Here is a 12,689-nt window from a genome sequence, read left to right as displayed (position 1 = left end):
GGATGTGTTCTCAGCCAGGCCCTCTAGGTGCTCCCATTATACAAGTAATGAAATGCTCTTCCTGCACAAGGAACACAAGAGCATCATGCGTCAGCAAGCCAAAACCCAATCAAACGTTTCACTATCAGCATTTCAAGCTGGGGAAAATGGACTTGACGGTACTTTTCCTTCCCATACTACAGCTGTCCCATAGCTGGCATGTCAGCTTTGGTTCACAAAGGTTCTATTGCATACCACAGTGAAAAGTGAAACAAGACAGCAGCAAGGTTCCTCCATGAGTAATAATGATGGTCTGTTCCTGAGCAGCACCATATCCCCAAGGGAGGGATATTTGGTGTAAACATGAGAATATCGCAATGTAGAAAGCAATGCTTACACTGCCTTTAACAAAGGGTATAAGAAGTCCACCTCACACAGCAAATGAGCTGGATTCAGACAAAAAGACTGAGCTACTGCTCATATTCCCAGATTATGAGGGCTGATGTTTTAGTGCCTGTATGTGATTTCACTGCTGCACTTAGCTGGGTTTCTGCGCATAGTTGATTATTGAGCCTCAGTGGTAGGTCATTAAGCCACTGTAATTTCATCATTAGTGCTTATCTGTTCATGATCCATATTTCAGGACTATTTAAACATGGGCACGGCTGTAAAGAAGGCCAAAACCGAAGATTTCAAAAGCTGGGAGGTCTTCTGTGATGCTGGAGGTGTCTCATACATCATTCTCCAAAATGGCCACCCTAGCACTCGGTTGCCTGACCTTTTCAGCTTAGTAACGTAAAGGAAAAACAGAAACGATTGTTAATTATAGAAGGGAGAATAAACAGAATTAATTTACATTCATGTGTAATACATGCATAAAACATTTGCTGTATCACATCAGAGAAGAAACTTGGCCCATTAGTCTCACTTCCAAAAGTGACCAGTAGTAGACACCGGGAAAGAATGCAAGAAGGAGACAGAAGTGGAGAGATGTTTCCCAAGTGACTCTCCCATACACCAGAAATCTGTACTTTAGGGGTGTGTGTTTGTGTGTGCATTCCCATGGAGGGAGATGGCTGATAAATATCCAGATATACTTGCATGTTCTCTCTTACTTTTTTCCATTTTAAGTAGTCTCTTGTGCCGATGAGTGAAAGCAGATTGATATATGTATATATTTGGCATGGGTACTCTGCAGCATTTTCCAGACTAAAGGCTGCTAGATGGGAGTCTGGGATTTACAGGGCCCTGACTGCATAAGCAGGTTGGTCTCTCAGCCTATTTACCTTCGAGGCTCCAAAGAGGATCAGCCCGTGGGATGGAAAGGCAAGGAGATAATTATTTTTGGAGGGCAACAGTAAGAACAAAAGAGAGGAGGTAGTTTTTTTTTTTTATCTTTTACCTCAAAAATTCCTGCCTTATAACACTGTTCTGTTAGCCCTCCTTGTGTTTTGCATGACCCTGAATGACATACAGGGTTGGAGGGCTAGATACAGCAAGGGGAATCCAGTGAGGACAGAGCAAAAAGGAAACTCGAGAAGAACAAAGACTGAAAGAGCAGCCAAGAGTAACTCTGATGTACAAAAATACATTTATTTTCAACAATTTCAAAACCACTGCCTTTTTTACAGTAGAAATATTCAAATGGAACAATAAAACCAAGAACAGTATATATATATATGTATATATATGACTCATGCATTTGTATTACTGTGTTTAATACAAGTATTGCAATTGTCTGCCTCATTTAATCCTTTAAAACCAGGGTGGTGGTTTGGGTTTAATGCACTGTCCAACATCATCAGAAGGGATATGAGAATTCTGGTTTGCTTTTTCAGACCAGCACATGCTGGAATCTGTGTAGGAACTGACTGAAGGAAAAGGGAGGAGAACAGGACATCTTTGCACATCCCTTACACCAAGGCTTAGTCCAGAAGAAAACGCATGTTCTCCTGTGCCTGCTCTCATCAATAGCAACTCTAACTGGAAAACTCTGCAGTCCCCAGTCTCTCTAGCCTCATTTCCAATCCTGCCAGGCTTAGTGTTGGGTTCTTAAGCACAGGTTAAACCAAGTAGGGGATCTGTTGGGTGTTCATAACAGATTTACAGACATACAATCATAAGCTGCAGCTAGTCTCCTGGTCTCATGCATTATTCCTATGTTACAGTCAATACACGGCAGAATCTATCATGGGGGAAAGTCTGGCAGTGATAGAGGCCACTGACCCAGTCTCTTGCTCTCCCTTTCTTTTCATCTTTATACACAACTTGATTGTGGGAGCTATTTATGTTCTACTTATCATACTGCCTCTTTCCTTCCTCCCTAAGGTAAATAATCATCTACAGCTTCAAGGACTTCCATTACATTTCCTCAGGGGTAAAACTTGCAGGGAGGAAAAAAATGGAAAAAAAAAATGACATCCCCAGGTTGCTGTTCCCCATCATGTAGTATACAAATAAAAATGTACAATTTTCCAGCCTGTGCCAATGCCCTATGTCAGTACCTTCCAAATAAAATGTGGCTAGCACTGGCTGCCTAACCCAAACCTTACAGAAGTCCCCTGGATAGCTGCAGACTCAGCTACCCTGCAGGGACACGGTAGTTACCCTTCTAGCATCCTAAAGGAGCAGCTTTCAATCACTAACACAAGGTTTTCCCAGCTGCCATCAGCCATGTTTTGCCCTAATTCAGGGGCTATGATCTGGCAAACATGGTCCCATGCTTTTTCCAGACATGCATGGAGCACACTCATGTTCAAGCAGTAGTGCAAGAAACTCAGACAGGTGCTGATACCCAGAAAGTGTAATAGAAGGTGAAATTTGAGTCAACTCAAGAACCAGGCAAGGTTTTTGACATCTAATTTTGGGTCCACGGTTTTTGTTTACTTTTGAGTACCTTAGGGTAATCTTAGATTGAAAATGTCTTTCAGGACTGATGTTTCTCCAAACTTCTCAGCCTTCACAGAGATAAAATTTGGGGAGGAGGGATTAAAATGTTTCCATTTTTAATTTTTTCAGTAGCTTACTCCCAATTTTTTCCTCCTTGCTTCCTCCCATCCATTATGAGTTACTTTAGCATATTTAAGAGTATAAAGGGAGAAACTGTTAAATTGTAAAAACTGTAATCCCATTTCTTTCTTTTTAAAATCAACATAAGATCATTTCTTTGAGGGGAAAAAAAAAAAAAAATTTGAAACAGTGAACATTTTCACTTTGTTTCCTGGTTTAGAAAATAAAAATATGGAAAATAATGAATATTTCTCTTCCAGCCCTCTGCAGCAGCTCACAAAAGCAGTCCCTCAAATTCTAACGATCAGCAAAGACTGAGATCAGCCCACAATTTAGCTCAAGGCCCACAGGACCATTGCTTATGTACATCCCTCCCATCTATGCCTAAATGGGAAGCTATGGCCTTGCACTAACAGTGTTATCACCAGAGTGGGCCATTACTGTAAACTACTTTGGTGTTTCAGAAGAACAGTGACAGTAACACAACAGTTTATGTACATGTGATGGATGGAAACTCAAGTTTAAAGAGAAAAACACAGCCATCACTCTTCAGCTTGTATTAGAAACTAGAGCAGAAAAGTGAGGGAGGAAACAGAAAAGAATTTTCTTTAAACCAAGAGAAAAGGCCCACAAGCCTTACTGAAATGGAGGAGCAGAACAACTGAGAATATTTAGTTTTAATTCTTCACACAAACCAGTATTTCCCTATGTTTTGCTTTTACTATTTTAGCACTGAAATACCTTCTGTGTTTTTCCACAAAACGATGCTTAACCACTGTTTTTCTCCCCTTTCAGGCCACATCAGGATTCTAACCTTTGAAAGATCTTCCAGCCTATTCAGAGTGAACACATGTAGCTGAGGCTGGTTTGCAGCCAGCATGTTGTGATACAGAGAGGTAGCAAGTTAACACCTTAATCCTAGCCATCTTCTCATTTCAGTCCAGAGATATTAAAGGTAGAATTCTCTACCTAGATTGTCACCTGACTTAATTTCTGTCTACTGTCACCATGCAAGCACTAGAACATTTCCCAAACATGCCTCTAGTCTTCCATCCACTCCCAGTAGGTCTTATAGCTCAACACCCTGCAGAATAAGGTCCACTTTTAGCATCATCAATTCAGGACAAACAGGTAAAAGCAACTCTCCACCAAGTCTACCTCCTGCCCACTCCTAGGGGCTATTCTCAGCTCGGTGTGCTGGAAGATTCCTAAGGAGTTTTTCACTATTTTTTTTTCCATTAACCTCCCTGTTCTGATCAGAAATTACCAACCCAACATTCAAAAATTACTCCACTGGCATTTCTGTCCAGAACTGGAAACACCCATTCTAAAGCACACACAAGACCTTTCCTAGCTCAGTTATTTAGGTCTGACTAAGCATCCCCTTCTCCAAAGAGCAGTCCTTAATCACATGCATCATGTTCAACCGAAATCTAATACTCTTATGCATCCTGAACAGCACTTTGCTTCACCAGCTTAACTGGTAAATGCATGATGTATCATTGGGAAAGGAGCTAATGCAGTCTGGCACACTGCCGAGTTGAGGCTGTACTGGGTACTGCAAGCACACTGGTATTTGTGCACATTGAGATTGTGATAATTTTCCGTTTTCCTTATTTTCCCGATATCACCAAGATCCTTCTCAGAAGTGAACAACAGCAATGGAGGTGAATAGATGATGAACATCACTAAAATATTCGTGAAAGACTCATAGTCCATCCAGATAAAATCTTTTTCTGCTCCTTCATAGGAAATTATAATACACATTAATAAAAATAAAAAAAGGCTTGCAGTTATACACAGAGAAATAAACCATGCTGTTTACACACAGCAGTGTAAGATTGAAATAGGACAGACAACTGGAACACACTTGGAACCAAAGTGTGATTCAAGTGCTCACCACGGTCCCTGTTTGGCTGGCGTGTGTGTGTGTGCGTGCATGTGTGTGTGTGGTTCAGGTTTTGTTTTAAACATATCTTCTTTTACTAAACATTAAATTATTTCCCAAGAAATAAAAAGCTATGTACATTGTAATTATCTACAGTAGGCCTTCGGCATCCTCGCTATTCACATGCACGGGGTTCGGGCTGCATTCATAAACTCAAGCATGCCTCTTCATTGCTTGCGGTGCTGTCCCTTCCAGCCAATCCACAATCCAAGGAACACCGATGGGTATGCTTGCTCTGATTTTTTCCCCCTTTCTCAGCAGTCAACAATGCCAGAGGGTGACTGAAATTAAAAGCAATTAAAAAAGGAGATCCTGCAAAAAGCTGTGACATGTGCATCAATAGAAAATGAGGGTTGTTGGCAGGCTGCAGAGCCTGGTCCCACAGCTTAGCCTGGGCCTTCTGGCAGGATGAAATAGCTGATTCATGATTCACAAAAGGGGCTGAAAAGGGACCATTTACTTATATTTATCTTGCCTTCTGTATCATATCTGCCAATTGTACTTTAATACTTAATTCCCATTCTGTATTTAACAGGAGTCTGGTATTCAAATTCCAGTACACACTTCACTTATTCTTTGCTCTTTATTCCTAACCTGACAAGTATTTCCTAAATATGAAGAACCCTCATTATTTATGAATGCAGCCCTGGTAAACAGAAAAAGCCCACCCCATCCCCTCCCAAATGATAATAATGACATATAACTCTCTCTTTTCATAATAATAATAATAATTATAACAATAATAATTACAAATAAAAATTCAGAAATGTTGTAGACCAAGAGGACTCTCAGTATTAAACACTAGTGCAGTTGGGGATTTCCTTTGTGCTTTCACTGTTGGCAATTGTTGAGATGCTTCCTGTGGAGGGGAAAATGGAGAAGAGTCAGTGCACTGCCTTCAACAGTTTGATCTATATTGCTTCTTACTCCTTCTTAGGATGTGTTTGTGTAAATGTATAGACAGAAAAGGTGCTTAAAACTAATACACCTTGTGTTGCATTTGCAATAAGCATAGAGCATGCAGAAAAGCTGTTATTACAGCTCTGTTGGCCACCAGTAAACTCGTTGAGCTATTGGTGACATATCCCCTTGTAATGATAGCACACCAATGGTGTAAGTTTGGCTTAGCTGATTCTTCTGAGGGTTCAGGGAATTTGGGAGCCTTCCAAAGGATAGACAGGGTCATGAATAAACCAAGGTGTGAGTCACAGCCTTTTCTAACTCACTCCTATATTCCTGTTATTGTTTCCAGGCTCCTACCCTGGTCATACAGCATTGGGATAAAGGCTGGAAAATCATAGGTAAAATTCCCTGTTATTCTGTTGCAGGGAGACTTTGCCCCTATCTCAGTATCTGCTTGTACCTATGGTCACAGTCACTGCCTCACCTAACACCCCACTGACAAACATCCTCACCCATAACATGAAACAAGCCCAAGCCAAGGGCTGTGCCTCACCCATCACTCGCGTGTCCAGCTCTTTGTCCATCAGCTCCTCGGGGTCTGTGAACTCACTCAGAGTGATTTTGGGGGCATTTTCACTTTGGCTGACAGAGCCAATCATTTCTTGCTCCTTGTCATGCTGAACTTGGGCATAGATATTAATCCAAGGGATTTTCCTGCGCAGGAAAGAAAATATTTGAGGTTATATTTTGCCAAGGGATCCTTGGCATGTCATTGATTAATCAGACCGATTAAAATGAAACCAATCCCCAAAATGCAGCACTGGCAGTAATGTAGAGTAGCATCATCTCTCAGGCTGGTGAAAGCACCACAGGGACATTCAGCTCTGAGTGTGCCATTAGCAACCACTAATAACATCAGCCTAAAGCTACCCCAAAAGTTTTAGGCCACTACCTTCCTACCCTGTGCCTCCAGCAGTAAACCTAAATGCTCTGGCCCTTCCCTTTTAAATGAGAAGACGTGCACAGTTTACACCATACCCCCAAGTCAGACAGCAACAATCAACTAAGTTCAATCAGTTGCAATTGCCAACTCTCTCAGTATTTATTATATGATCAGCAGTGCATTGGAAACCAAAAGTAAAAATCAATTTGAGCACTACTATTAACTGAGAAAAAATTGCTAGGTTTGTTTCTATTGACAGGCCCACACTGACACAGTAGAAACTGCCACATCAGAATGAGTTATAAAGAATTGGCCCTGCCTCAGAGGACAGAAAGGACTTGAACCTCATAAAAGCTATGAAAACTCTATTTGTTACCATTTCATTGCAAAACACAGTTCGCCATACTAAGGATCATGCAAGTTTGTAGGGACTTATTTTCCCTTGCTGTTCATGGAACCGAGAAAGTGGAAGCATTATTTCTTTTTTCCTTCTTCCTAAAGTAGTTAATTTGGACTGCTGGAATGATATCCTCGCAAGTCAGACAGTTAGACAGTTAGACAGATAGTTAGATAAGCCTCCAGGCATAATCCCTGAAGGAATGCAAGTTTAAAATAAGAGAACTGAAAAGTAATGTCTTAAGCATCTTGGGGGGTGCTACAGTTATCTGTGTTCAGTGGCCTGTTGGAAGGTGACCGAATGTTTTTGTCTAATGTCCTTAGAAGGGCTCTGAGCCATGCATACCACACCGCATAAATAAGGGAAGTTCAGGGATTTTATCTGTTCATTAAACCACACAGGAGAGAGACACAAGATGTCTCAGAACTTCCATCAGTTTTATAGACCTATACTGATTTTATTCCAGTCAAGTTCTGGGCTTATGTAACTTGCACTATTGGCTTGATTTGGCATTCTGTTCTTAACCAGCAGCAAGTCAGGACATATTGGGGATGTTTAGCAGTAGTTAACAAATCTCATGTTCTTCTCCTTTTCTTCTACCCTCCATCTTTCTAACTTTCAGACATGCCTTAAAGTTCACTAGAAGACATCATTACTACACAGGGAATTCACACATTGCATTTACATGGTTGTGAAACACATGGTATGGTCAGGAGAAGGACTAACTACAATTTTTTTGTGACTCACCAGTACCTCTCTACAAATAATGCAGCCATGGAGAGAGGAACTCTTCCACCCCTAAGTTCCCCCACCCAAAATGATAAAGAAAACAGATGAAGAAAGTAACAAGATCCCCAAAGGGTTCAAGTGCCAAGAATACATCCAGAGATGAGTGGAGATGTGGACATGAGAACATGCCTAGAAATGGTGGAAGACTCCATTTTGCTCCCAAACAATGCAATGGTAGAGTGATGGTCTTCTGAGATTTGAGAAGAAAGGTGAGAAGAACTCTTAGGAGTTATGAGGCAGAGAGCTTTCAGGTACTCCAGAGACTTAGGGGAAAAGAGAAACTGAGCCAGGTGCACACACATGCATGCAGACACACACACTGAATCCTGTTGTGCCTCCCAGCAGACAGGTGCCCACAACTTTCCACCAATTACCACACTATTATCCACCACATATACACAAACAGCATTGACCTGCTATACACTCATACTCCCAGGGAAGGAACAACCTATTTACAGCTGATTTCCCCAGCTTTCCCCCTCCTTCCTTTTCCACCCAGACCTCCTCAACAAGCATCTCTCTGGCAGCAGTGTTTAACATACCTGCTGAGTTTATAACTCGATGGGCTCATAATAAGGAGCTTGTGTGCAAACCAGCAAAGCACCAATTCTATAAATTTATTGAATTAAAAATTCATGTATGCCCGTGCTTTCCCCACAACCTTTTCCTGTAAGCAGCAGTTCTGCATTCAGACCAGAATAACCATTCATCAGAAAAGTACATATTGCTAATGGACCTCTGCATCACTGAGAACAAGAGGGAAGCTTTTGTTTTCAACCCCTTTCAACCTTCCATTAAGAACTGTTGAATGCTCTCACTGAGCTGAAATAGTTGCTTTCTGTCCTGAAAAATCAACCTGAGGACAGACACTCCAGAGTGTCTGTCTTTCCTAAAGTATCTGACTTTCCTAAAAACTCAAGCTTTAACCATTTCTTCCCTGCCACCCCACACTGCCTTCTTCCCCCCTCCAGTTTGTAATGCATTGCATTTTCAGACAGATCTTTAAAAGACATGTTCTTCCCAGCCATGGAGCACAGCATAAGGCTGATGGATGCTATGCTCAAGGTTTCAATAAGTCTCTGGACACATAAATAGTATGAGAGTTTGTTTCATGAGCTATAGTAGCATAACAGGACCTGGAGCCTGCCAATGCGAAGTGGATTACCATGTTCCATACCACTCGACAGCAGTCAAAATATGCAGATCCTTCTTCTTGTTGACTGATCCCTGACCATAGATCCAAAGACATTAGATCAAACCTGAGAAACTATCTCACCAAGACAAAAAGGAAAGCGCACCTTACAAATGGATGTACATAGATCTTGACACATCTCTCAGAGAGATTTCATTGCCTTCCTCATCCTATATCTAGGAGTCAGAGAAATCGTCAGCTGCCTCCTGGCACGTTATTGCATCAATGCCTTACACAAAATCCCCAGGGGAATGGGACACAGAAACTCTATTCCACCTCACAGAAACAGAGAGAGGATTAGTGATTACAACAAGCAGGACAGGCTGAAGACCTGGAAATCTGCACCTCAGCAGATTCTCATACATGGATTCTCGGGAAATTGTCCTGGTCCACTGAAGTCAGCAGGAGTTTGTTAACAGATCCTGATGTGCACAGACTTAGACAATGGTTAATGTAAGAGCTCAGAAAACAGGGCAGCTTTAGACCTGGAGAGTAGGACATATGACTGTCATTCCATGTTTAATTTTTGTTTCCTATTAACAATATTAGAGCACTAGCCTTACCTGGACCTGTAGAAAAGCTGGAGAGAGAAACATATTGTTGGAATTTAGACAGGAAAACTCTAGCTTTCCAGTTTGGGGGTTTACAAACTATTGATGTCCAGATTTTTATTTTTATGTTTCTAATATTTTGTCACAAGGCAGGATCTGGGTACACAGACCATTTAACACAGTGAGTACTGTACTGAATACAAAGTTCCTGCTAAGAAGCTCTATCTGTCTAAAATATACTCTTATGAGGTAGCCCTTCAGCTAACAGGATATTCTTACCCCATATTGTGTTTGATAGCTTGCAGCAGCAAAGTGCCATGGGCGAGCACATATCCTGCTTACTGCCCAAAAGCAAAAGGTTTGTATTAACAACTAGGAAAGAAAATCTCAGCACAGATTCCCTCACAAAGCCATTTGATGCTTAACACAAACATTTCTGGCATCAAGTTTCCTTCTCTTAACATAATGACACCCATTCCCCTGCATGACTAAGCTATTCACTTTGCAAGATACAAACGAGATCCTACTACACTAAGGCAGTTGGCAAGATGGATATAGGCTGTATGAAGACATTGATCTTTTTTTTTTTTTTTTTTTTTTTGACTAGGTTTGCATTGTGTTGCTCAGTACTCAGTGAGCACACATGGTTTGTTCCAAATTCTGGTCAGTGGTTCAAACAATCTGCTGAAGCAGGTCACAGCTTGATTTCTGAGCTCTTGGTGAACTTTCAGAGCAATGTGGTAGAAAGGCAGGACTTAAACTCCTCTCCGAGAAATACAGAGCTACACTGGTCTAAGCCTTAGGCCAGTATACCTCACTCTACACCTACAATCCAGGCATTATACTCTGCCTAAATTTCCTGTAAACCATCCACTCTCTCCTCCTTCATCCTCCACAGATTCTCAACTTACCTCTTGAATTTGTAGATTAAAAAAACAGCCAAGCCTACAAACACCACAGACAACAACATCAGCATCGCCGAACTGCTGTGACCCGTGCTGGAATCAACAAGGGGTGCTGCAGGAGGAAAGGCATAGAATTACATTTGCAAGATATTCTTAGGGAACACATGACTACCAGAGAATTGAGCTCAACCCTGTCTTTGCCACATCTGCTTTATTATCACCACTGCATGGTGCATGCTGTTTTCAGCAAGACCAATCAGTAGGAAATTAATTGACTCTTGTGTCCTTTGAAAGCCAGGCTCCTTTTTCAAGACAGTGCAGTAACATCTCCTAGTGAAAAGGCACAGCAAGCCATGCTCATCTGAATGGCCAATTATTAACATTCTGTATTAACATTCTGGCCTTTTCTTTTTGGGCTTTTCCAGGGGCTGGAGTGGAAATTAAATTCATGAAGTGTGGCTTAATGCATATCTATTCTACTCTGGAGAAGAAATCTCATAGTGCCCATGAACAGTGTGACTCCCATCTTTCACAAACATGTCCCTCTCACGTGTGAAAGTGTCCTGGTCTTTTGAGAAGTCTCGAAGCTTGTCCTTCTTTTGGACCTTGCAGACCTGCCCAAGACTTTCTAATCAAGTTGGTTTTCATAACGGAGAGGAGCCCAAAGCAATAATTCTGGACCCAAGCACATAATATGTTATAACATCTTGGAGTTTTGATCCATCCATCCTCAGCATTTTGGGTGGTGTAAATAAAGCGTATAATGATACCTTGTTTGTGCAGCTATTTTTACAGCTCTTTGGAGCAGACAATCTTAATGGACTGAGCACTGTGCTGAGAATCAAGTGTCTGATGAGAAGTCCCTAATGATGTTCAAATGTTTGTAAGTAGCATCTGAATACTTCTCATTTTGCATAAGTATCTGGTTCCTTTTTTTTTTCCTTGTAGCCATCACAGTCTCAGCAATAACTGAGAGTTTCACTCTAGGCTGGCCAAAATTCTCAGCTGCAGCTGAGAGCTTCACACTAGAGTGGCCTAAAGCACAGGCAGTGATGCAACGTGAAGTAATTATTCATTAGTATGTGAAAATTGAGATGTATAACACTGAACTTTAAAGAAGCTCTAATTTGTAGAAGTCAATATTCAGCCCCAGATGTTTTCATGAGTGTGGTGCCCACATAAATCTTCTTGGCTCACCATAACATTAACAATCCCTCTCTGCAATAAGGATTTGATCCAATCCCAATTAATTCTACAGGTGCCCAGTAAGAGTTTAACAGAAGATCTTCCACCTGATGTTCTAAAACACCTGAAAAACATCACTGTACTAGTTAATTAAAATCTACAGGAAACTCCTAAATGGAACTTTTAATACTTGAACAAACTGGTGCATGAAGATGTCACTGCTGAATTCTGTCTTCAACACTTCCTCCTTTTGCCACAGACATTGTCTCGAGATGATTAATCCTAAATATCCTACTAGCGTATACCAAATTGTGTGTGCTCTGATGTAGACGCATCCTTCTGGAGCTGTATGAGTCCTCAAAAGATCCACAGCTACACCTTTTACTCCTCACTCACCTAATGTTAACTGAGTGACATACACAATGACTTCAACACCAGGCTTCAGTTCAAACTGGACCAGGTTTTGGTTGAGAGCATTAAAAAGGATTTCAACAACCTGTTATAATAATAAGAGATACAAACAGTTACAATATGCAAAAGAGCAGGCTCTGGAGAATGTTCAGGAATTTATGTAGTCTATGAATGGGGACTAACATCTTATTAGCTTCAGGAAGAGGTAGAAGAAAGCAGGGAAGAGAAAGGAAGTGAGAAGACTGCAGTAGTGAAGAGAAACTTGTACATGTGCTTCAGACAGAACTGAATGTTACTGAATGCAAATCTCCCTACAGGACAGACATTTTTGAGACTTGTATATCCTTCTGGAAATACAGGGCAGGGGAGAGAATGGGTAGTGGAAGAGAAATAAGGATCTTTTCACCCAAATTCATGTGAATTTGAGCTAATGCACCTGGAAATCACTGAGATATAGGCTTTTCATTAGTGAATGAG

General features: G+C 41.2%; 1 protein-coding gene across 5 annotated transcripts in view; it reads right to left on the bottom strand.

Moving 5' to 3' along the window:
• Window positions 1-1,554: 1,554 nt before the first annotated feature.
• The window catches only part of SORCS3 (sortilin related VPS10 domain containing receptor 3), a 279,409-nt gene continuing 268,274 nt past the window's right edge, over window positions 1,555-12,689 (bottom strand). For all 5 annotated transcript variants that reach the window (XM_084526293.1, XM_084526297.1, XM_084526295.1 and 2 more), the window contains exons 24-27: window positions 12,198-12,297; window positions 10,623-10,728; window positions 6,393-6,553; window positions 1,555-5,795 (exon numbers count right to left, since the gene is read on the bottom strand). In XM_084526293.1, the coding sequence (XP_084382419.1) occupies window positions 5,731-5,795; window positions 6,393-6,553; window positions 10,623-10,728; window positions 12,198-12,297 (432 nt within the window). In that variant the 3' untranslated portion in view covers window positions 1,555-5,730. The remainder of the gene's footprint in view (window positions 5,796-6,392; window positions 6,554-10,622; window positions 10,729-12,197; window positions 12,298-12,689) is intronic.

The sequence above is a fragment of the Aythya ferina genome, assembly GCF_964211825.1.
Source record: "Aythya ferina genome assembly, chromosome: 7".
Taxonomy (NCBI): Eukaryota; Metazoa; Chordata; class Aves; order Anseriformes; family Anatidae; genus Aythya; species Aythya ferina.
This window is presented reverse-complemented; position numbering and strand designations above follow the sequence as displayed.